General features: G+C 44.7%; 1 protein-coding gene across 3 annotated transcripts in view; it reads left to right on the top strand.

The window, feature by feature from the left end:
* Positions 1–250: 250 nt before the first annotated feature.
* Positions 251–25328, top strand: part of dcbld2 (discoidin, CUB and LCCL domain containing 2) — a 37631-nt gene continuing 12553 nt past the window's right edge. For all 3 annotated transcript variants that reach the window (XM_084311062.1, XM_084311061.1, XM_084311063.1), the window contains exons 1-5: positions 251–597; positions 1734–1958; positions 11547–11684; positions 17559–17610; positions 17948–18020. In XM_084311062.1, coding sequence (XP_084167188.1) covers positions 483–597; positions 1734–1958; positions 11547–11684; positions 17559–17610; positions 17948–18020 — 603 coding nt within the window. In that variant the 5' untranslated portion in view covers positions 251–482. The remainder of the gene's footprint in view (positions 598–1733; positions 1959–11546; positions 11685–17558; positions 17611–17947; positions 18021–25328) is intronic.

The raw sequence follows: 25328 nt of genomic DNA on the forward strand, positions 1-25328 counted from the left end.
ACTTTTGATACTTAAGTAGAATTTTGAATATAGGACCTTTAATTTGACCATGGTAATATTTCATCTGGGAATTTCCACTTTTACCTAATTAAATTAACTGTGTGTGTGTGTACTGTTCTTGATGCATATGGTGTGTGAGAGCCGAGGAAAAGGCTTCAAGGAACATTTCTATCAGACCACTTGGGGGACTAAGTAGGAGGAGGAGCGGAAGTGGAGGAAGTCGTTCCACACTCCACAGATTGGATGTGTGTGTAGCAGCGGCAGCAGCTGCTTCGATAGTGGGGAACACAGAACTACCAGAACCACGGAATTGTTCAGCGAGCCGAGAGAGGCGCAAGAGGATCGCAGAGAGAGGGGAAGAAGAAGACACACTACAGCCAGAGCTTGGAGCCTCTGGTTTTTTTTTAGTACGGAGTGTCGGGTTTTCTCGCTCCAGTTTAGAGCCCGTTATCCATTATGCATTCGGACTGCACGCTGCTTCTATGGGCAGAGCGGTAATGGTGGGCAGGAGGGGACCGATCACAGGGGCCGGGGTTTTCCTTCTTCAGTCCATTCTCATCATCATTCTCACCGCGAGAAGCAGTCGAGCGCAGAAAGGTTGGTTGGTTGCGACCGTAGCTCGTTTATTGTTGTTGTGATGATGATTGACGCGCACCGCCCACCCAAAGTTTTGGACGTTTTGGAGTTTTATTACGCGCAGCCAGCGGGGTTGTTATTGTGCGCTGCCTGCCTTACATGGCTCTGTTGTTGCTCTTCTTTCCACTGATCCCAAATATGTGCAGCGAATGTCCCATGAAAACAATCTGGTGTTCGTCTTGTCCCAAAGTTGGACGAGTTTGATAGTTGGGCGTTTTTTGTACATTGCGTTGAATCATCCAAAAGGAGGAATGGAAAAGCGTGTTATTGTAACGGGTACTTCTTCAGGTAGTTGGAAGATTTGACGATAATTGAGGGGGAGGGTTGAAGTGTGTGTGTGAGAGAGAGAGGAGGGAGGGTAGTAAACAGTTTTGTCACAATCTGAAGGTTTTCAAGTGGCTATGAAATTAATCTATATTTCAGTTGTATTCGTCATGTTTGTGTTCTGACTCACCAGGCTGTCTCAGTCTATAGGGAGTGAGGTGTACACTTTGGTGAAATGCCCTGCAGTTGTTTCAGTTGTGTGAGGCAGAGAGATGGAAGCAGCAACTGACCATCTGGATATCGTCCACCAGGCCAGGCATGGTTACATAACACCACCAGGCTGACCAAGGATCCACTTTGCAGCACCATATATCGCGTGACTGTTAAATGTTATCTATCTGTCATGCTGGGCTTAGTACAGCAACAGACACAATCTATCTAGTGTTGTCGAGTTTTACCACCAAGATTTGGCCCTAGTAAAAGCCTCTTTTCAAGGACTGATTCGTAGTCTGATGATCAATGTGACTGGCTGCCATCTAGAATTCTCCAACGACAAATGCAGCCAAGTGAAGTCACTATAGGAGTGGATTTGTTCTGTATTAGGCCTTCGATGTAAAATTGCTCAATAAAAGATGTTCAAATCCTCGCCTTGAGCGCTCCCGTTGTAAAACCTCACAACCTCACACACCAGCTAGCCTGTGTCCGCGAGAGGCAGTGTGTGTCTATCTCTGCATAATGTCCCAACGCTAATGCTTTTAGCTCTGCTATTGTTCCCAATGAAAGTGGGTCTGTTCACTTAATAAGTTCTGTGTGTGTGTTTGTGTCTCTTCAAGGTGATGCCTGTGGCCCCAGTGTCCTGGGTCCCAGCAGTGGGACCCTGTCGTCCCTCGGCTACCCGTGGACGTACCCTAACCACACCGTGTGCGAGTGGGAGATCAGCGTGGCCCCGGGCAGCAGGATACACTTCCGCTTCGCCGACCTGGACATCGAGGACGGCAACTGTCAGGTCAACTACCTGCGCCTGTACGACGGCATTGGACCTCAGCGCAGTGAGATCGGTGAGAGGGGGCGGGCGGGTGGCCGTGGGAAATGCTTGCTTGCTGCCTTCTCCGGAGTCGGACAAGAAGATAGACACCAGTTTCCTCTCTGTGCATTCAGTAGAAAGCGATCCGGCTGCAAGCTAGCTAGCCTAGCTTAGCGCAAATGAATGGAAGTGGATACGGACCACTAGCCTATAGCTGTTGGCCAAAAATACGTCTCCCAAAGTTTTAAGCTAGGCTAGTGGTCCGTATCGACTTCCATTAATTTGCGCTTAGCTAGGCTAGGATAGCTTTCTACTTTCTAGCCGGATAGCTTTCTACTGAACGGACAGAGAGGAAATTGGTATCTATCTTCTGACACTGGAGAAGACGGTAGGGTCGTTGCCCATAATGTTGGCATGTTCCTTTAAAGTAGTCTGGGGCGGGGGTAACAGATTACTTCAAGTACACTATACTTCTATAATACATGTAATGACTTGTAATAAATGTGGTTATTGACATGCATAAGAGCTCATTATGCCTTATATCAGTATCCTAAATGAATGACAACCATCATGAGAGGCTGTTTGTAGCTTTATTTATGGGAAGACCTAACATGTTCCAAGTCTGTTACATAAGAGCCTCTAATGGCTTGTGGACAATCACAATACATGAATAATCCTCTGTAGCACGTGCTCTAAAGGCTGTAAAGTGTTTCTGAACCTTTGCTTTAAATGTAGCCATATGGGTATGATGTCATACCAGGAGAATTGGTGCTAATTGCTTTGAAAATAGAATGAATTCCAAAATGGTGTCACGATGAGCAGACTGTTTGTATACGCACATTGAAGTGCATGTGTTTCTCATCATCAGCATTTTTTTGAAAATGAAACTGTTTGTTTCCCACCCGTCAACTATGATGCGAGTGTAGCCGTGCTCGTTTCAGCTGTGAGATCCTGTCCCAGAGTATATACGATATATTTTATAGGCGCATCGTTCAGAATCCAGCGTTACACGTACAGACACCGAGACATGTACACAATAAGCTGACATACGATGTAGATGTGTATATATATATATCCCTACCGACAATATGATCAAGATTATCATGGAGGCGGTACACCTTTTGGGTTTATTTCGTGGCTCCATCCAATATAGTTTTTTTTGTTTTATTTGTCATGTATTAAAGTACATGTACTACATTACAGTGAAATGCTTGGTTCTGTATGAGCCCCTGGGAATGTGCTTCATACAGTAAAAAAGTAAAAAGAAGAATAAAGTCCCAACACTATACAAATATACAATATACAACTAAAGTACTGTTACGACCCTGGCTCATGGGCACGCAACCTATGTGCAAACCAACACCAAAACCCCGTGCTCTAACTCAAAGTGCTACTATATCAAGGAACTATTAATGTAAATGTAAACTAATGTAAACCCAACGGACAAGGACTGGAAGAACCTGACGGCTCTTCCTCTAAGCACAGACACTGCATGTGTGTTACTAGGGCTGGCTTTAAAGCTCCCAGCAGGTAACCAATCAGCACTAATTGGCTAATTGGCAGCCCTCCCCTTCCTTCCCCCGTGACACAGGAGTGATCAGGCCTGCCTGCACAGTGACACAGGAGTGATCAGGCTCCTGGTACATAACACCTCCCCCACCAAACTGGTTGCCCCAGAGGCAACCACCACACAACAACCCATAAACAAAACAAAAAAAACAACTGTGACCCATTAGTTGTCAGGGCCACCACCACAACAGTGATAGCGGGTCGGCCCCTGTCGAACACGACCACCAACCGTGTTGTATGCTCCCTTTCAACAGGCCCCTCCACCGATACGACCTGTCAAAAATAGACTGCAAACCAAAATCAACCTGAGAACTGCGCTCAACAGAACAGAACACAGCAAAACAAAAACCATAGATCACTGATACCCATATCCATCCCACCTGGCACTGGCAGTCCAGCATACTGCAAACCGTGAACATCCAGAGTAGGATGTACCGCCTCAGGTACAGCCCCACCGTACCTGGAACATGGCAGTAAGACAGTCACAAAAACGTCTGGAACACCATCTAAAATGGCGTCACCCAAAATAACATTGTCCTGATCAAAATCAAAATGGCTGCCACTCAACAGACCAGGTCGCGAAGGCGGCTCCTACTCCACAGGACACAGGTAACTAGGTTGATCATCACACCTAGTGCATGGCAGAGAATCAGTGTGGACATGTGGATCAATGTCAGAATCATCAACTGACATACTGGGACCATCCCTGCCCACAAGTGAAACATTAGGGACAATAGAGCTACTGTGGGAAGGCTGGCAGCCTAAGTCAGGCTTAGTAGCCTCTCCAACTAGAACGGTGTCACATGAAACAACAGCACCTCTCATAGCATCCTTCCCACACTCCTCCAATTCGTTCGTGGCCTCAGCCACCATACAGGCTGGGAAGACCCTGAGACACTGCGCTGCCATACCATCTCCTGCCACATGCTTCTCCGGCACGCATGTCAACTCTGGTTTCACCACCGGGCCTAACACAAATCCACAATCAAGAGAATCATTATGCAGAGGTAGATCCACAGTGTGCTTTCCAAAATTATCAACAGGTACACATTTTAATTCAACAAAGAATGTGTCACTAAGTGTAATGTCCCAAGTCGAAGTATCAACAACATCACTTTTGTCCTTTGACATTTCCCGAGCCACAGCACACACAGGAAACACTCCTGGATGTTTCTGTGCCAGCTCATTAGGGACCTCAGAAACCACAGGAATGGGAGTTACAACCGGAGTAGCCAACACTTTGTCACCAGCCAAATCATTCCCTAGAATGAAGGACACCCCCTTTATGGGAATGTGAGAACATACCCCCACAACAACATTGCCTGATACTAAGGGAGAATTGAGCGTGACCTCATGCAAAGGTGCATCCACAAATCCACCCCCAAAGCCCCGAACAACGACACCGGAATGCAAAGAAGAGTTTTCTGAAAACGGCAAAACCCCCTCCAGAATGAGGGACTGAAAAGCACCGGTATCTCTCCAAATTGTTATAGCCTGTTTGGACTCTAGTGCATTAGTCAGGGAAACAAATCCATTCATCATAAACCTTGAGGAACCCTCGAGCTCTTTGTCCACATGTTTGATACTTCCCCCATCCCCATCTAACGTTGGCATAGGCGTTCTGCATATGGTTTCTACCAGAGCCACGGTTCTGACATTTTTCTGCTCAAGCACCGGGCACCCAGCAACGATATGACCAGGTTCTTTACAGTAGAAACAGATAATCCCTTCTGGGAATGCACCAGCAGAACCACCCCGCCTAGGAGGTGAAGTTAACTGACCAGCAGACACAGGTTTTGGGAAACGGCCCCCCTGAACAGGACGCCTATCCCCGGACTCAACACGGTAGTCCTCCAAAAACACGGACTTGTGTGTCAACACAAACTCATCAGCGAAGACAGCGGCGTCGCCTATCTTCGATACCTTACGCTAGGGGTGGACGGTATGGTCTAAAATTTATATCACGGTATAATTTGAAGCATAGACGTAACGGTATATATCACGGTATCAGTGTTTCCGTTAGAATAATTTTTTTTGCCTGATAGGCAGGCTATATAAAGAATGACATCCTCAAGGCATGTAGATTTATAATATTTTAACTTAAAACTAGGCTACTTTTGCGTATAAAGTCATTATATTCCAAATAAAATAAGTCCAGAGTCGAGACTCCGTGCTGCTCCCATTGCAAACAGCGGGGCTGGATTTTGCTAGAAGCATATGTAGCTGCAGAGCCGCAGAGCCAGTGGCTCTTTCAGGTCGTTCAGCCGTTTGGTGGGGGGGCGCTGTTGAGCGGGCCTGTGACCAGACCTGAAAGAGCCACTGGCTCTGCGGCTCTGCAGCTGCATGCTATTTTGCAAATCCACTGCTGCAGCAGCCGTCCTCCCGTCGTTATCATAACACTACACACATATCATAATGTTTACAGCAAACTGTAGTTGATCACCAGGTATGTTTTATTAACGTAGAAAAACGATAGGTAAGATCTCATACCTTTCTCCACTGGTTAAAAATGCCAGGAACTGAAATTGAAACTTGCTGTGCGCCGCGGTGATATGTGTTTATTATGAAATGACAATTGCGTGTTGACACGCCCAGTGCGCCCAGTGCGCGAAGCCTCCTAAATAACTTTTTCCAGTTTGCACATATCTATTATCTATGACTAATTCGATCTATTTTTAGGGGCAAATGCGATTGAAATAGTCGCGCTGTGGTTACATGACGTCATTGCTATTTTAGAGCTGCCCTACCGGTTACACGGTATAGTCAAAATCCATACCGTAGAGCAAATTCATACCGTTTATACCGTATACCGTTTATACCGTCCACCCCTACCTTACGCTCATTTAGATGTGTGGAAACGGTATCAGGAACACATCTTTTAAATTCCTCTAGGAGAATCAACTGCCTAAGCTGCTCTCTTGACTCTGCCTTCTGAGAAGTGCACCACCTGTCAAACAGGTTCTCCTTCTCCCTTCCAAATTCAACATAAGACTGCCCCTCCGACCTGCGATAACCTCTAAAACGCTGACGATAGGCCTCAAAATGGAAGCTTTAACCAGCTCATAATCAGCGCTTTGTTCAAGGGACAGAGCAGTGTAGGCTTCTTGTGCCCTACCAACTAAAACACATTGCAGCAGCAGTGTCCAGGCGGTATCAGGCCACTTCAATGTGGTTGCCACCCGTTCAAAAAGGGGAAAATATCTTTCCACGTCTTTCTCAAAAAATGGTGGCACCATCCTAATATTCCTGCCTACATCAAACCCGGAACGTGACTCTGGATGCAGAGCACCCGCCTGCAAGGCAGCATGCTTATATTCAAGCTCCTTCTGTGCACGCTCGTGCTCCAGCAACATTTGTTTCTCCTTAAACTCACGCTCCTCACGCTTAAACTCACGTTCCTCACGCTCACGCTCATGCTCACGCTCCTCTTTCCTCTCTCTCTCCTTAAGCTCACGCTCCTCTTTACTCTCTCTCTCCTTAAGCTCACGCTCCTCTCCTCACGCTCTCGCTCTAGCTGCCTTTCCTTAAACTCCAACTCCCTAATCCTCCACTCACCCTCTACACCAGGTAATAGCGGAGACGCGCCAGACGAAGGAGGCTCCTCCACCCTCTCAAGCACCTGCTCCCTAATGAGTAACACCCTTAAAGCACTCAAGGCAGTCGGCTTCAAACGTTTCTCACCTGCAGAAAGCTCTACCCTGTAGTGTACAGCAAGTTCCAGAAGTTGTTCTTTGGAAAACTTCTCCAACATGTCATGAGACGGGCGATCACAAAGTCCTTGATGGAAGCCATCGTCACTGTACCAGCCACCACAAGCTACACACTTTACCTCACAGTCACGAAGAACCACTAACGAACCACGAAGACCCCCCTAACGAACCACTGAAGAACCACGAAGAACCACTGAAGAACCATGAAGAACCACTGAAGAACCACTGAAGAATGCTAAATGCCAATAATAACAACCAGAAGGGAACGCGGTGGAAATGTGAGCTCTACGGAGCGCACCTTTCTAGGTTGCAAAAAAAAAATTAAAAAAAATAAAACACACCCACCCTAAATAGACGTGTCATACACGCAGGGTGTTAGGTGCTACCAGGTATGCTCACCAAACACTCAAACAAACTAAATAAATCCAACAAACAATTCCAAACAGGTGCGCCTTCTAACCTGATATGACTACATATGCTTCTACGTCAAAACTGCAGTCCGGCCCACCACATGTCTACCCTAAGAAACACTAAATCAAGCCCTACCACACTACCTGTGTTTTCTGGCCGCCCTAATCTACCTACCCTTAAACTAATGCCCTGTAGACCTAACCATCTTCAACCACACCTGCTACCAGTCAAAGATCATACTTGACCATCCACCCGTCCAGTACATCATCCGGTACCAGACAAGCAGATGGTGCTAATCCCTTCCCTGACTGCCCCAGGAGTACGTGGTGCACAGGACGCTAACCAACAACCAGAAAATAATGTCCCTATCTACATGTGGTGCCCACTAAACTATATATTTTAACAGCATAAGTAGTCGCATCAAATTACAAACAAATACGGCATACTCACCTGTTTGATGAAATGGCTCAAGCCCCCACGTTACACCATATGTAACGAACACCACCCAAACCATAATACCATGACACCCCGTGTAACACAAAAAAAAACCACCAAACAAATTTCTAGGGGTAAAATATCCCGGACGAGCGCCCAACTGTTACGACCCTGGCTCATGGGCACGCAACCTATGTGCAAACCAACACCAAAACCCGTGCTCTAACTCAAAGTGCTACTATATCAAGGAACTATTAATGTAAACTAATGTACTAATGTAAACCCAACGGACAAGGACTGGAAGAACCTGACAGCTCTTCCTCTAAGCACAGACACTGCATGTGTGTTACTAGGGCTGGCTTTAAAGCTCCCAGCAGGTAACCAATCAGCACTAATTGGCAGCCCTCACCTGCATGCCCCGTGACACGGGAGTGATCAGGCCTGCCTGCACAGTGACACAGGAGTGATCAGGCTCCTGGTACATAATAGTACAATGAAGTAAAAATGCAGACAATGAGGTACAAAAATACAAACTTAAAAAAAACAAATGCTAAAACGAGGTATGGATGTAGTGCAACTCTTTTTGTAATAAATAGATCAAATATGGTGTAGTGTTGTATATTGATCTTACTTCTCTGTATTGTCTTATTATTAAAGGGTAAGTTCAGAACTCTGTACCCCATCATTTCCTGCTTCCCAATGATGTTGTCGATCGGTAGAGTCCTTTCTCAGCACACTCCATGCTGTTCCTCACACCGGCAGCTCCAGCTAGTGAGCCGCCGGGCTCATGTATTGTAACGGGGCCCACGCAGGCCTGTACACTGCGATGATATGATCGCAAATTGCCCCCTAATTTGGTCCGTGCGAGTTTAAAATAATATCTGGGGGCAAGCTTGCGAGTGGTAATTTCAACCCTTCATTCGCATTTCACTCCTAAATTAATCCATACAAATTGTAGTAAAACATTAGCCTACAACCAGGGCTGTACAGTGCAATATAATGTTGCGGTTGTAATTTAATTAGACAGACCAGTGCGGACCTTTAATAACATGCAATTTAATTGACACGAGCAATGAGCTAACGGTAGCTTCTAACCAAGGTTACCATTAGGATTATGCTAAGCTAACTAGCGATCTCTGCTAACCCTGGAAAACGGTCAAAGCGGACTCCACAAGACTAGTTCCATTTGTGAGGAAAGGGGTGGGTTATATTGACAACGCTTGACAACAGAAGTTTAAACATAACTTCATATTTATTGGTTATTCATTTCTGTATATCATTGAATTTCCATCTCCGTGTGTCTCCATCTCTTCCTGTTTACATTCGAGTGTGACGTCATCACCTACGGCAGCTTAGACTATCAAAACGCGAAGGGGGGGGCTGGCTCTCTTGTTCGTTCTCGCTCTCTCTCTCGCTCTCTCGCTCTCTCTCGCTCTCTCTCGCTCTCTCGCTCTCTCTCTACATTCAATAATTTAAAGTAGCCAAATGTTACACACAGTATAAATACTAACTGTATAGTTGATGATATAAACATTTAATTTCATTATCTGAAATATTCTAAAATCATTAAGTCTGTGTGATTATTATTTTCTCACAGTAGTGTGTGTGTATATATATATATGTGTGTGTGTGTTTGGCTAAAGTGGATAGAAAACACAGTACTGTGTAAAAGGCACCCAAGAGTTTTTATATAAATTGTCTTAGATGTAAATAATTTTTTTTATTAGTGTGTCAGTAAGTAGACTACTCTTAGTACATTTTCATTAAATTATTTTTTAAAGCATCTTCATGGTTTAATAATGCAAACATATGTTGCAGGGACTTATTATAATCATCATATTGGCGTGACTGTATGCATCAAAGGGTTAAATCAAGCATTTTTAAGTGCTTTAGAGGAAATGTCAAAATATTGCGATATCATTTAGAGGCCATATCGCCCAGCCCTACTATAATGGTAAAATAGTTATTTAAAAATTTGCCCCTAAAAAATTAGAGTTGTTCCGATACCGATACCAGTATCGGAAATGCCGCTGATACTGCCTAAAATGCTGGTATCGGTATCGGCAAGTACACGTGAATTGTAGCCTCCGATCCCATGATGTAATTTATCTCCTGCCGAGTCCTGCGGAGAGTGAGGATTATAAAATGAACATGTTTTAAAGTGTGATGCTGTGTCATTTTAACAGCAGATACACTTTCTTAAATTCCATTGTCCCCGACAGTGCTGGTGTGACTGGGAGCTCGGATGGGATGTGTTTTGCTGGTGTTATGATAGCATTAGCTGGAAAGATAGCTAGTTGGAACAACATCCGCTTTAACGTTACATCAAATCAGATGATCGCCTGTCCTTTCTCCAGGACCTAACACTGTCCGTGACCGGCTATCAACAATAATGCACCCACGGTGAATTGTATAAGTAGCTACTGACTAGCGTTAGCTGACTATTACTAACGTTATCAAATGTCAATGCGGGAAGACGAGCTAGGTCAGTTAGCTTAGCTTGATAACGTTACAGTGTCTAAAGTTGGTGCTATTCATAAGCCAGCAATAATGGCTGCAGACCTGCAAGCAAAGTACAGCAAGTGCCAAAGGATAAGAGTCTGAGGCGGAGTTTCAAAAGAGAATGTTGAATATTTATTTTGCATCAAAAATCACAACATGAACGTTCTATCTCCCACTAGCTTACAGACTGAATAGGGTATATCTGCAGAGCCACTGAGTAGCGAGTGCAACACCGTTTAATGTCCGTGTGGATCATTGGAGTAGGGTATATCTGCAGTGCTGCAGCCCATACTCATTGATTAATAATACTAATACAAATCTATACAATCACCTGTTGTTGAATAAATACCATTACTTTCTAGTTATGACTAAAAAAACAGTATAACAGTATCTGTATAAAAAAAAAAGTATAATTTATATAATTTTTTTATTTTTATTTTTTTATGTATGCACTGGTATCGGATAAATATCGGTATCGGCCGATACCCAAAGCTTAGGTATCGGAATCGGATCGGAAAGGGAAAAATGGTATCGGAACATCTCTATAAAAAATATTGTTTGCCCCTAAATTTCTCATTTAGGGGCAAGTGTGCCCCTAGTGAAAAAGCTTAGCGTACAGCCCTGCCACTCTTCAGTCTCTACGAGCCCTGAGATAAAAGCTACTCCGCGGTGCGCCCCAAGGCAAAGAGATTAGCTTCAGAGTATGCTTTAAATGCTTCTTACAGTGGCCTCATTAACCTTGCATTAGTCTTGCGGCTAACTAAGGAGGAGCCTCGTATATCCAGTATGAAGGACTCTCTACCTCTCTGACGACATCATCGATGAGTAGGAAATTCCCAACTTAACCCTTTAATCTCCACGTGCTGTGAATCGGATCAGGGTAATTAAACCGGGATGATCTCATCTAACGGGAGCCCTTTTTCCTCTCTTGTCTCCATGGTGGTTCTGCCCCCCCCCCCCCCCCCCCCCTACTGGTTCTGGTTCCGTGGGATCAGTGAAGTACTGCGGCCTGGGGCTGAGCGTGGAGGAGCTGATCCAGTCCACCGGGAGCAGAGTCACCGTGCAGTTCATGAGCGGGACCCACCGCCGCGGGCGTGGCTTCTACCTGTCCTACTCCACCGCAGAGCACGCAGGTAACCGGGTTGAGGCGCCGTGGTCGAACCCCCAACCCCCCCGTTGGGACACGTCGCCGTCACGTACGGGGGTCTGAGCCCTCGGGGTCCGGCGAGTAGATAAGAGAGGTGCTGCGGGATTCAGGGATATGATTATGTTGGAAGTCATGTCAGGTTCCGAGGCTGCTTATAGTATCTCTGTTTTGGCCCAGAGTGTGGGAGTTGCCTTGGCGATTTTGTGTGTGTGTGTGAAAGGCTGTGGGTGAGCCAGAGTCTCATGTGAGTCTCATTACAGTTGCTTCACTCCACACCTACGCCTCTCTCTCCCTCTTCACGTCTTCACCGTATTGCTGCAGTGTAACTAATAGCTTTGTTGTCCGCTTTAGATTTAAGAGAACTGGAGGTGAGAGGGGGAGGGAGAGAGGAGGAGAAGGGGGTGGAGGGAGAGAGAGAGATTAAATGATGTCTTTCTGTATGTTTGTCTGTTCCTACCTCCTGCCCATATTCAGTAGCATGTCACAGTGTTATAACTGAAGGGATTTTGGAGCAAACAGCTTCAGAGGGTGGTGCTCTTGCGTGGTTGCTTGTTTTGCTACAACCTGACAGGACACGGAGGAATTGTTACTACTAGTGCAGTGTGTGTGTGTATGAGAGAGGGGGAGAGAGAGAAGAAGATAAGAAAGTTAAGTGGGCGACTAGGGATGTAGTGTAGTGGCTGTGGTACTGGAGGCCAAATGGAAGTGGTGGTGGGGGGTGTTTATGATGTGGTGGTTGCTTGCCTCTGTGTGTCAGCGTGCACACACACACACCCAGTGGAGTGTGTGTGTCAGTGGTCCTAGACGGAGATGATATCTGGACCGCTGGTTGTGTGTGTTACAGGAGGTGGATGAGAGAACTACAGGATGTCCATGGAGCTTTTTCAGGAGCTCACTTGGCCCCCCCGCTCACCACAGCTCTAAGCCCTGTGTGTGTAGCCGAGCACTGTGACTCATTGAGGTGTCTGTGTCTCTGTCTGCGTGTCTGTCTTTGTCTGTGTGTGTGTGTGTGTGCATAATGTGAACGCAGCTCCAAATATTCCGATCACGGTTGTGTGTGTGTGTGTGTGTGCGCGCATGGACGTGACCAGCCTCCCCGTGGAGTGTGGGCGTACGAAGGGAGTGCCACACGGGGGGAAAAGGGGGGATCGAACAGGCGAGTTATCGGAAGAATGGGGACGGAGAGACGGAGGAGATCTTGGGATAGATATGGACTGGAGAAAATATAATGGTTTTTGGATCTATATCCCCCCTCACTGTCTCTCTGCAAAGCTCGGGGTGTCTCTCTTCTCTAATAAGAGATTATATTACTGAAAAAGTAGGGGTGCACCGATGTATCGGTCGGGTATCGGTATCGGCCGATAAGCTTGAATGTGCCGATGGCAGTAGCCGATAAATATCCATCAATTTGTGTAGTGTCAAGACAAAAAAAAGTTCACTCGCGACCTGCACAACGCCGTCCCCAGTCCCCCCCACACACACACACACACACAAGCTACTGCATCAAAGTTACTACTTATGATTAACAAGGCATTCGTTTTGTGGCATTAACGTTATAGTTAGTGTTACACGTTCAATAACATCAGCATATTATTTACCCGAACGTAGCAAGCGTTCATACTAGCTCAGTTCCTTCCGTTGCTCACAGAGCCCTGAGTTTTACCCATTCTGCAATCTGTTAATAACGTTTTCAATCAGACACATGTATAGAAAGGCTTTGTTTTATTATAACATTAGTTGCAGTAAAATCATTATGCCTCATTTAAGTCATCCTGCGGAGCTAAAAGCTAAACGTCAGCCGCGCCGCCATTGTTGTTGTTGTAGAAAAGCTCTCGTCAACTCAAAATCAATGGCGGACAAAAGCCGAAGTAAAAAATGTATACGCGCTTGCCGATTGGTGGTAACAGCAGAGGCGGGTGCAAGCGGTGTGTGACGTAATTGGCAGAATCGACTGTCAATCAAAATTTCATTGGTTGAGACAATAGTATCTAGCTGCAGCCCAGCAGGTAGACCATGCTGGGAGAACTAGTAGCTAGCTGCAGCCCTGCAGAACATACTGGGAGAGAGATAGTGCTATTTCTTGACGTTTCCTTTTTTTAAGTAAGTAAAGAGGCCTATGTTCATATCGGTGAGCACAATTTGTAACACAAATATACAGTAGTTTAATAAAATAAAATAAAAATATTACAAAAAAAAAATTACAAAAAAAATAAAATTTTAAAAAATATTTAAAAAAAATGTGTTGCCACAAATATCGGTATCGGTATCAGCCGATTGTGTTAGTTGAACAATCGGTATCGGTGGCAAATTTTCATATTGGTGCATCCCTATGAAAAATACATTATTAGGGAAGCTTATAGGCAGAGATTGACATTTGATATTTCCCCACGTGTAAGAAAGTCGATCTCGGGTCATCTAGTCTCGAACTTGCCTGACTGTCGGTCGGGAACCGCAGCATGCGCTCGTGGGTCTTGGCGACGCGTGTCCTGTTTTTAATGTGACGACTGTTCGCTCCACTTAGACGTGATATTGCGGCAGGTTGGATAGGAGCCCCGCAGTGGAGCCTCTCTGGGGGTGGACTCTCCCCACGCTGAAGTGACCCTCTCAGTCTGATTGAATCAGTAGGACAAACAAGGCAATCAGCGAGAGACGCATCCGTTTCTCCGTCAGTATCTGCGGTCGTGTGTGTGTGCATGTGTGTGCATGAGAAAGAGGATGAGCATAGGTCGACCCATTTGCACAGCTATGTAAATCATTGCCTTTGCCATGGTGACTTGCGGTTGCCATGGCTACCCTGTCGCTTTGACTCATCGGGGTTTGCCGGCCGGCCGTGTGGTGGTCTATGATGAATTTGATGATAACGTAGTCATGTCAACATAGACTGACCACTGAGTTTTCCATGGAATTCCAGACGACCCACGTACAGTATATCCTGTTGTCTCATCACCTAAGTACTCCTCTCATCAAGACCCCCCCCCCCCCCCAGCGTGCGTGCGGTAAGACGTGGGGAAATTACTTTCGTAGCAAGTCATTCGCTAAACTAACTTGTGTGGGACACGTTGATCTTACAATGTTGGTGTTGCGAGTTTTTTTAATTCAGCACATTCATTCTGGTTTGTGTTGTTCAGCCGTTATTCTAAAACAAACACTGCTGTTCCGTGTTAGAACGTGTTAGGGGTGATTGTGAAGAGAGCCTCCACGGGGAGATGGGGAGGTTTCAGATTCAGATTATTTTATTGTCGCAGCTTTCAGTTCAGTTCAGTTATTTTTTATTTCGGGCTTTGGACACATAACAACGGTCATTCCATAAATCACCAACGTTTTACCAGCTGCTATTGCAGCATTGTCCAATTGTCCGAAAAAGGGCTAGGGAGAAGCACTAGGCTTGTCGGGCCCTACCCCTGAAGACTTACGGTTCATTTTTTATTTTTTTTATTTACATACATACATAGTAGATACATATAGTACACATTTCAGTGCACACATATAGTACACATTACAGTAGGGCTGTCTTAAATACTTCGAAGCTTCGAAGCTTCGTTCGATGGCACAAGCTTCGAACATTAAAAAAAAAATCGAAGTTTAAAAGAAAAAATAATCATTTCTTTTTCAATTTTTTTTTTTTCAATTTTTTTTTTTTTTTACTTCGATTTTTGTGTGTGTGTGTGTGTGAACTACCCATCCCAGTTAGGACAGCCGAATCCCGTCCAATCTTTCGCCGTCGACTAAAGACTCACTTCTTCAACCATTATCTGAAATGATAAAAAAAAAAAAAAATTTAACCGTGACTAACCTTACTGTCATGCACTTGTCCTAATAAACTAACCTACACTGTAACACGCAACACTTGATGAACATTGTTACTCAGCTGATAGAGTTATACCCTTCTTGCTGTCTTGTCGTACAGAACTTGTAAGTCGCTTTGGATAAAAGCGTCAGCTAAATGACTAAATGTAAGTGTGTGTGTGTGTGTGTGTGTGTGGGCGCGCCTTGTAGAATTCCACACATAAGAAAGAAAGATACTGGGATGAATACAAAATAGGAAATAAAATGTAGAAATGCATGCAATACATAAATAAATATGAATCTCCATATATGAAATATAACATTTAGATAAGGTGCTACTGAGATGTTTTGGTGAGTTCTTTGTTTTTTTGTGGAAGTTGCCCTTCTTAAAAATGCATGAACATTCACTGATAATTGGTCTGTAGTGGAGTCTACAAGGTCTACATTGCCGGACCATGTAGAATCCGGACCTTGTAGACTGAGGCCCCGTCCACACGAACGCTGGGTTTAATGTAACCGTGATTGTATGTGCGCAGTTGCACTGTTCGGCCACACACAACCGGGGATTTGCTACACTGCAACCGCGGTCTTTTGAAACCGGTGGCCAGGGTGAAGTTGTGCGGTTTTGCAGTTGCGTGTGGGCATAGCTAGCAACCGAGGTTATTCCCAGTGTTTACAGCAGAGCTGTCGCAATTATTCCCCATGTTCACGGCAGACCGCGGGGTAGAGAGATTAGAGCAGAGCAAACTACACCAGTGTTTACAGCAGAGCTGTCCCAAGTAGCGTTATATGAAAATGATTGTAACAAACTTTTGTTCAAAACGTATCGTCTGTGTTGAAGAGTGTTGTGATCGACTGATGTCCGTTGACGCTCAGAGTAAACATGTAGCTGCAGCTAAACTAAACTCATGTGTTGTCAAGTTATTGTTATAAGGAACCCAGTCCAGACTGCATCCCCTTAACAATTGTTTGTATTGAGCCGTATTGTATTGTACCCATTCTGCAATCTGTTAAATAACGTTTACATCCATTTCATATCGGTAACGTTACTTCTTCTTCTTCAGTTAATTAATGGCAGATCGCGACCCAACAGGAAGTTTAGTGAGCGTTCAGTCTTTTCTGATTGGTTGAAATGGCCTTCATGTCTGAACAACATCGCCGCCTACTGCTTTGGCATTGTATTACATTGTACTAAATGTATCGGTTGCTGGGTTCCAGCTCTGCCGTGAGTACGCAGTTATACACGGTTGTCCACCTGTGTTCACCGTGTGGACGGAGTTTTATTTTTTCAAACTTCGGTCATATTAAATCCAAACTCTCGTGTGGACAGGGCCTGACATAATTCTGTGCATAGTTTAGTCTACACAGGCCATATTTCAAATAATCAAAATCTTACTTCATTCATCTTAAACATTCTTGATTTGGGGGATTGGTAGTTCCCATGAAATCTGAAGTTGTTCAAACGACAACAGCGATCCACCTTGAATTAAATCACACAGCCGAGTGAAACCTTGTTGGCTGCGTCACAGTCACGAAATTAATTAATCCAATCCACTTTATTTATAGAGCACATTTAAAAACAACAAAGTTTACGAAAGTGCTGTACAAGTCCCACAACATAAGATAAAAAAAATAATTTTTTTTTTTTTTTTTTTTTTTTTTTTTCCGAAGCTTCGAATTAAAATCGAAGCTCGGCCCCGAAGCTTCGATTGCCAAAAAAAGCTTCGAAGGTCAGCCCTACATTACAGTACACATTACATTATAGTATACCTGCAGCTTAAAAAAAATATTTTTTACATACATTCAGAAAAACACCAGATGCTTGTTTTTCCCCGACTCCTCAACCGTAGTGGAAACAACAGTAAACAACAATACACAATGATATATACAAACTATACAAAAGAAGGTATGTTTTTTTCATGGTAAAGAACGGCGCATAAATAAAAAAAGGAAACATTTTAGGTGCAGAGAATATGGTGCTAAGATGGAGAATAATGGTGCTAACATGGAGAGAGAATACGGTGCTAACATGGAGAATACAGTGCTAACATGGTGTTTTATTTTGTCTCCACAGATCTGATCACCTGCCTGGACAAAGGAACGGATTTCACAGAGGCAGAGTTCAGGTGAATAGCTTGTTTGTGTAATCAATCAAGTCCTAACACGACATGTCCATCCAATTCAATTCACATATCTAGCGTCCTGCTCGGGGAAAATCTGTCTGGCCGTCTGGGTTTAAAAAGCCACGCAGCTAAAAAGAAAAACACACACACACTCACAGGACAACAGAGACACAACGAGCAAAACCACACGACGGCGCAAAGAGGACGTCCGGTACGATCCGGGGATCTGCCCCCTGCTCCCAGTGAGGAGACGAGGTGCACAGTGTAAACAGCGGACAGACTCTGCAGAGACGCCGTTACCTAAAGACGAGTCATTCATCACCTGTGTCTCCCATCCTAGTAAATACTGTCCGGCCGGCTGCTTGACGTCTTCCCAGGAGATTTCGGGAACCATACCCAACGGTTACAGAGAGGTGAGTACGTGTGTGTCTGTGTACGTACTGTGTGTGTGTGTGTGTAGTCATTATCCTGAGGTCCTCGGGTGACTCATGCTACCCAGTGGTCCTCCTGGTCTCCACCCTCCCACTCATCCCCCAGAGGAACCATCATCTAGTGCCCATTTCTTCCACTCACGCTCTCTGTTTCTGCCGTCGCACAGTCACAGTTCTGATTTGGGCCCTCGATTGTCCATTATTCATTTAAATATTTAATGATAAATGTTGAGAGCCACACGAGAGCAGGGCGTAGAGCGCTAGCAATCAACAAGTCAATTGTATGTTATAGGCTTTTATCTGCTGTGTTATTACGGTTAGTACCAATTGGAAACGAGACATTGGGCTTTGCTTTATTCAATGGTTTCCTTTTGTAGTATTGTTTTGAAGGGAGGTGCCCACTTGATAACCCTGGTGATATGCTGCACTCACTGCCTATCTATCTACACTTTATAACCCTGGTGATATGCTGCACTCACTGCCTATCTATCTACACTTGATAATCCTGGTGATATGCTGCACTCACTGCCTATCTATCTACACTTGATAACCCTGGTGATATGCTGGCTCTTATAATCTATCTATTGGGGGCCATGTGGTAGGGTATGTAGCATCTATCTATCTACACGTTGGGTTGTGGTGGCCATTGGGGGCCATGTGGTAGGGTATGTAGCATCTATCTATCTACACATTGGGGGCCATGTGGTAGGGTATGTAGCATCTATCTATCTACACATTGGGGGCCATGTGGTAGGGTATGTAGCATCTATCTATCTACACATTGGGGGCCATGTGGTAGGTAGGGTATGTAGCATTGTTGAGCTCACATTTGAACTATTTCCTCCTGTGCCCCTCCTGGCTATTTAGCTGCGGATTCCCCCAATTCGGCTCACAGCTGGGCAAGCTGCTCCAGATGGATCCTCGTAGTGGACTGATAATGCTTCTTCTTTGGTTCTTTAAAAAATATATTTCTTAGGCCATTTTCTGCTTTATTATGGACAGGACAGTCAGAGAGAGGAAATTGGGTGAAGAGATGGGGGTGGACATGCAACACATGTCCTGGGCTGGATTCGAACCCAGGACGTTGTGATCGCGCAGTATGCGTCTTAACGCGCCCTTTCTTCTTTAGTTAAACAAGTTCAACTGTGGACTCCAGATATTTTCATAGTAGCAGTTAGCATGTCGCTAACAACAGGACTAGCTAACAGAGGAGGTGTGTACTGTGAGTCTTTTGATGGTGAATGAGAGCCCGCTGCTATCAATCAAAATAATCGTGATTATGATTTTGTCATAATAGAGTAGCCAAACATGTGACTTCCAGCTGCGACTCATAAATATCTAGTTGTTAGCAGTAGGGCTGACCTTAAATTTTTTTTGGAATTCGAAGCTTCGGGGCAGAGATTAAAATTCGAAGCTTCGAAATAAAAAAATTAAAATCATAATTAAATTTTTTTAACTTTTTTTTAATGTTGTGGGACTTGTACAGCACTTTGTTCAACTTTGTCAGTGCTGTAAAGTTTAAACCTTTTTAAATCTTAGACAAACGAAACACTTTGCTTTCATGAAATATTGTAAGCCGTCATTTGAGGCTTTATAAAAGCAGCACAATGAACACAAATCTGTCAGTGCCGAGGCCGACCTCATCTTAAATAACAAACCGCATTGCTTGTTGTAGTTAACAAAGAGAGGCAGAGTTGATTTTACAAAAAAATATATCATATTTCTTTTAATTTTAAATTTTTTTATAATCACATTTTATTTTCATATTCGAATCCCATGCCCATCGAACGAAGCTTCGAAGTATTTAAGACAGCAGTGACATCAGCCAGCTACCTCGCTTGTTTGATTATGTCACGTTCACTATTAAGTAAACAAAATCATATGGTAACGTGGGGGGGGGGGGGGGGTATTATTTGAACTTAAAGGAACACGCCAACATTATGGGAAATGAAAATACTCCAGAGTCATCCAGATACCAATTTCCTCTTTGTCTGCAATCTGTAGAAAGCTATCTAGCTAGCCTAGCTTAGCACAAATTAATGAAAGCGAATACGGACCACTAGCCTATAGCTTGAAACTCCAGGAGAGGTGTTGTTGGCCAACAGCTAGGCTAGCTGGTCCATATCCGCTTCCATTCATTTTTGCTAAGTTAGGGCCTGGGTCCACCTATCTCATATTTATGGGCGCAAGCGTCTTTTTTCAATGTATCCCAATGGGGATGGAGCGTATGCGGCCGCATGCGCCGCCTATAGGAAATGCGCTGCAGTCGGCTTCTTTTTTCAGCTTTTTTGTGCGGCCGCACACAGCGTTTAAAGTTGAAACGTTCTGAACTTCAGAGCGATGCTCTGAGCTCATTTTCAGACAACCAATTACAGCCATTCATATCTACCACTCTGTTTGTAACCTGACACCGGAGTTGCCTGCCTGTCTTGGCTGTCTACCCACAAGAGACGGGCCATTGATATTCGCGACAAAGCACAAATACACTAATAATAATAACTACATGAATACACTACTAAAAAGCTAATAAAAAGCAAAGGGCAAACTGTGGTGTCGGGCAATAACTATATATAATTAATATACTATAAAGTGTATTAAAATATGCTATGTGCAAAACCGCGGCAGGAAAAAACGATAAAAAGATGGCTGTAGATTTCTTTGTCATCTACAAGATGCGCTTCATGCCAGCACTACCGGTGCACTGCCAGCGTTTTTGTGAGATAGGTGGACGCATGCCCTTAGGCTGGCTAACACAGAGAGGAAATTGATACCTATCTTTTTGTCTGAAGACGGTAAGCGCATTTCCCATAATGTTGCCCTGTTCCTTTTTTAAATGTCAGCAACAGCATCATGTTGTATATTTAATGTGTCACAGTCAGAAAGAGGGGAACATCTGATGAAAATAAAATGTGTTTTCATTTATATTATTAAGTACTCTCTAGGGATGCACCGACATTTCGGCTACCGAAAGTTTTCGACCGAAAATGACAAAAAATGGCCTTTCGGCTTTTGGCCGAAAGATTTTTTTCACCGAAAATATAATACAGAAACAACCTGTAACCTAACGCGTGTTGTTGTGATGATGTCGCGCTGTCGGGAGTCGCGCTGTTTCTATGTAAACTCTGCGCGCAACGCGTCCAATAAATGCGTCTTTAACATCCTTATTTACTATATGCCCGACACGGTTAATCACTGAGTGATCTAATATGCATATTATTCAGAGCGAGAGGGGGGGGGATAGTGTTTCTCACATTGACGCTGTCTGTCGTTGATAATATAATCTTTCTCGAGCATACACGTCGCGTGTCTACTGTGCCGAGTCAAGAGAGCACATTCAACTGGGGACTAGAAAGGTGCGCTCAGTAGAGCACAGATGTCCGCCGCGGCAGCCAGAGAAAAGATGGAATTAATGTGCTGTATGCATTCAGAAGTGCTGAATAAATGTTTTATGGACCCATAATAGTGATTATTTATTATTTAAGTTAAGTTTTGCCATAATCATATATTTTTCCATAATCATAATGTTCCACAACATTGGTAAAAAAAAATTCTATTCTATGAATCATTTTCGGCCTTTCGGCATTCGGTTTTCGGCCAACTGTTTTCTATTTTCGGTATCTGTTTCGGCCAAAAATTTCCCATTCGGTGCATCCCTAGTACTCTCCTAGCGGTACTCTGTATCGGCAAGTATCCAAATATAAGTACTAAAAAAAGAAAATGTGGTAACTGCAGTGCACACCCCTACTTATACCTCCACTCCCTTCAGTATCTGTCCAACATAAGGCCTCCCCTCTCGTTTCTATCTCTCTCCCTCCCTCCCTCCCTCCCTCTCCCTCATTAAAGCTCTGTGTAAACAGGGGCCTCTCTCCCTCCGTGGTATGCATGTCTCTGGCTGATGACCTCACAGCGCCCCCGCTGTGTGTGAGGTCATGGGCGTGGAGTCTCCCGCTGATGACCTCATGCTCGGGGGGGGGGGGGGGGGGCTGTCTGGGGGTCCGTTAGCCCAATTTTAATCGCTTTGCCGCCATACTGGTCAAGTTTGATGTAGTAATGCGGAAGTGGTTCAGAAACGCCACTTCCAAGAACCGAAGTAGTCAAAAAACAACAGGCAGAATAACACTATTGGAATTACGAGCTCATGGCCACCTGACTCCGATTGTCTCGAAATACGTGGAAGAGTTGAATTAGTCATCGGCTCATTGAAATGCGCTCATAGCGATCTACGAAAAAACCAAGATGCAGGCGAGGTGAATAAGGCGAATAGAATGAGGAGAGGAGGAGGAGGAGTGCGTGCGTGGGGGGTGGAAGGATGGAGAGGAGTGGTGTGTTATGGGGGGGGGGGGGGGGGGTTGAGACACAGGGGAGGGGCAGGGTCAGGAGGAGGTGTGGGGGAGGTGAGCTAATTGTTTGGCCGAAAAAACGCTCCTCTAATCCAGTCCAGCTGCGCAAGAGTGCCGAGCAGAGCCACATGTATGTGTGTTTTTGAGAGAGAGAGAGAGAGAGAGAGAGACTGTTTGGGTGTGTGTGTGTTTTTGGGAGAGAGACCAAGAGAGCAAGGCAGAGGGATACTGTTTGGGTGTGTGTGTTTTTGGGAGAGAGACCAAGAGAGCAAGGCAGAGGGATACTGTTTGGGTGTGTGTGTTTTTGGGAGAGAGACCAAGAGAGAGAGAGGCAGAGGGATACTGTTTGGGTGTGTGTGTTTTTGGGAGAGAGACCAAGAGAGAGAGAGGCAGAGGGATACTGTTTGGGTGTGTGTGTTTTTGGGAGAGAGACCAAGAGAGAGAGAGGCAGAGGGATACTGTTTGGGTGTGTGTGTTTTTGGGAGAGAGACCAAGAGAGCGAGGCAGAGGGATACTGTTTGGGTGTGTGTGTTTTTGGGAGAGAGACCAAGAGAGAGAGAGGCAGAGGGATACTGTTTGGGTGTGTGTGTTTTTGGGAGAGAGACCAAGAGAGCGAGGCAGAGGGATACTGTTTGGGTGTGTGTGTTTTTGGGAGAGAGACCAAGAGAGAGAGAGGCAGAGGGATACTGTTTGGGTGTGTGTGGGGAGCGTGTGCGCGGCCGCGGCGTGTCTTGTTTTTCTTTATCGTTGAACTGTCGGAAAACTGCAAGCCTCTCTCTCGCCTCCCCATTCCCAGCGCACTGTAATGTAACGGTGACTGCGGGGGAATCATACACTACTATGTGCACAACATCATACTGGGGTCAGCAGACCCCACCCAGGCCCTGTGGCCCACAGACCTTTTTCATCCAGTCTCTCTATCTTCCTACCCTTTCTAGTGGTCTCCTTATTCCCACATGCCACTTATCACATGGGTCATTGGATGTGTGTGTGTGGTTTTTACCGAGAGGCAGGGGCGCAGTGGTTTTGGACCATGGTTTAGTGTTTGTGTTAGTGGTTTTGGTACGGCGCTCGTTCGGATGTGGTGTGTTGTAAGGGGGGAGTTTTTGCGAGTCACAAAGGGTAAATGTAGTCGGTGGCTGTGGCGAGCAGGAGCTCCGACTACACGAGTGTGAACATGTGTGTGTGTGTGACGTCTATGTAACACGCGTGTAACGTATATGTAGCGCTTCGTCGCCACCACGGGTCGCTAAAAGCCTTTCCCCACCGTCGGCTGCAAATCCCAGTGTGAGCCGTTTCCAGTAAACGCCGCCCCCCCCCCCCCCCCCCCCCCCCACCATCGACCAGCTGTTTTGCGGGAAGGGGGGCTACGGCGGTAGAAATTGAACCAGCCTTTTGTCCACATCGGGGTTCTGTTTTGGAATGCAGCCCAACAGGGTGAATCACTGTCAAATGTCACTCAGTATTCCCTCCGCTGGGCAGTGACATCACGCTGACTCATCATTCCTTATCTACCACAGTCTGAAGGTTAAGACTTGCGCTCTCTCTCTTATTGATCACACTGTAAAACAGTAATGCCCATTAAATGAGTCCCTCCAGGAAATCGCACTCTTGCGATCACAGTAATGATTTCTAATGCAACTAATCTCTGCAATATCTTCCTAAATTCCTGCGATTTCTCCATATTAAATGTCCAAATCCAGAGTCGTATACCATAACGCTGCTGTCGGGACAAAACCTCATAACTCCAAAAAACCAACTTTTCAGCAGATGAAAAAAACTAACACAGATTTGAGGGTGAATAGAGTTAGGAGGTTTAGACAGATGATCGGTTTAATGCTTTCCCATTGTTTAAACTTTGTAAAACCCACACACACATATGGAGGATGATCTACGGAGTTGATTTATATAATAAAAAAAAAATAAAAAAAATGGAGTTATGAGGTTTTGGCCCGACAGCAGCGATAAGTACTTGCCGCTCACAGTCTTCAATAATGTTGAATGGTGATCCATTTCTGAATATATTTGTTCTCTGATGAAACGATTTCTTTGTTGGCAGATGGTTGCTTCAACACTGCTATCAGGACAGTGGAAACCCGCCCAAATTTCCTCCCGTCGACTAAAAACACACTTCTTAACAAAATATCTGAAATGAAGAAGGGGGGAAACGACCAACCTTCGTACTGTCATTTACTAGTATGCACCCTGCTACTAAGGAATATACCTTGCCTATATGACTACCTTCTATGCTAATATGTCTATACTACTATGCACTCAAGACTGTAGCACTTAAGTTTGAGGAACAATCTTACTTACCCTAGATGTCAGAGTTGTACCCTTCCTGCTGATTTGTTGTACGGAACTTTTAAGCCGCTTTGGACAAAAGTGTTCAGCTAAATGACTAAATGTGATCTAGCATAGTTAGTGTAGCTCGACCTGCGTGACTTTACTTGCTGCTCCGCTAGGAAAGACGTGGCTCATCACTAGGGCTGACCTTCGAAGCTTTTTTTGGCAATCGAAGCTTCGGGGCCGAGCTTCGATTTTAATTCGAAGCTTTAATAAAAAAAAAAATATATATATATATATATATTTTTTTTTTTTTTTTTTTTGTTTAATCTTATGTTGTGGGACTTGTACAGCACTTTGGTAAACTTTGTTGTTTTTAAATGTGCTCTATAAATAAAGTGGATTGGATTAATTAATTTCGTGACTGTGACGCAGCCAACAAGGTTTCACTCGGCTGTGTGATTTAATTCAAGGTGGATCGCTGTTGTCGTTTGAACAACTTCAGATTTCATGGGAACTACCAATCCCCCAAATCAAGAATGTTTAAGATGAATGAAGTAAGATTTTGATTATTTGAAATATGGCCTGTGTAGACTAAACTATGCACAGAATTATGTCAGTCTACAAGGTCCGGATTCTACAAGGTCCGGAAATGTAGACCTTG

Source organism: Notolepis coatsorum (assembly GCF_963971535.1).
Source record: "Notolepis coatsorum genome assembly, chromosome: 3".
Classification (NCBI taxonomy): Eukaryota; Metazoa; Chordata; class Actinopteri; order Aulopiformes; family Paralepididae; genus Notolepis; species Notolepis coatsorum.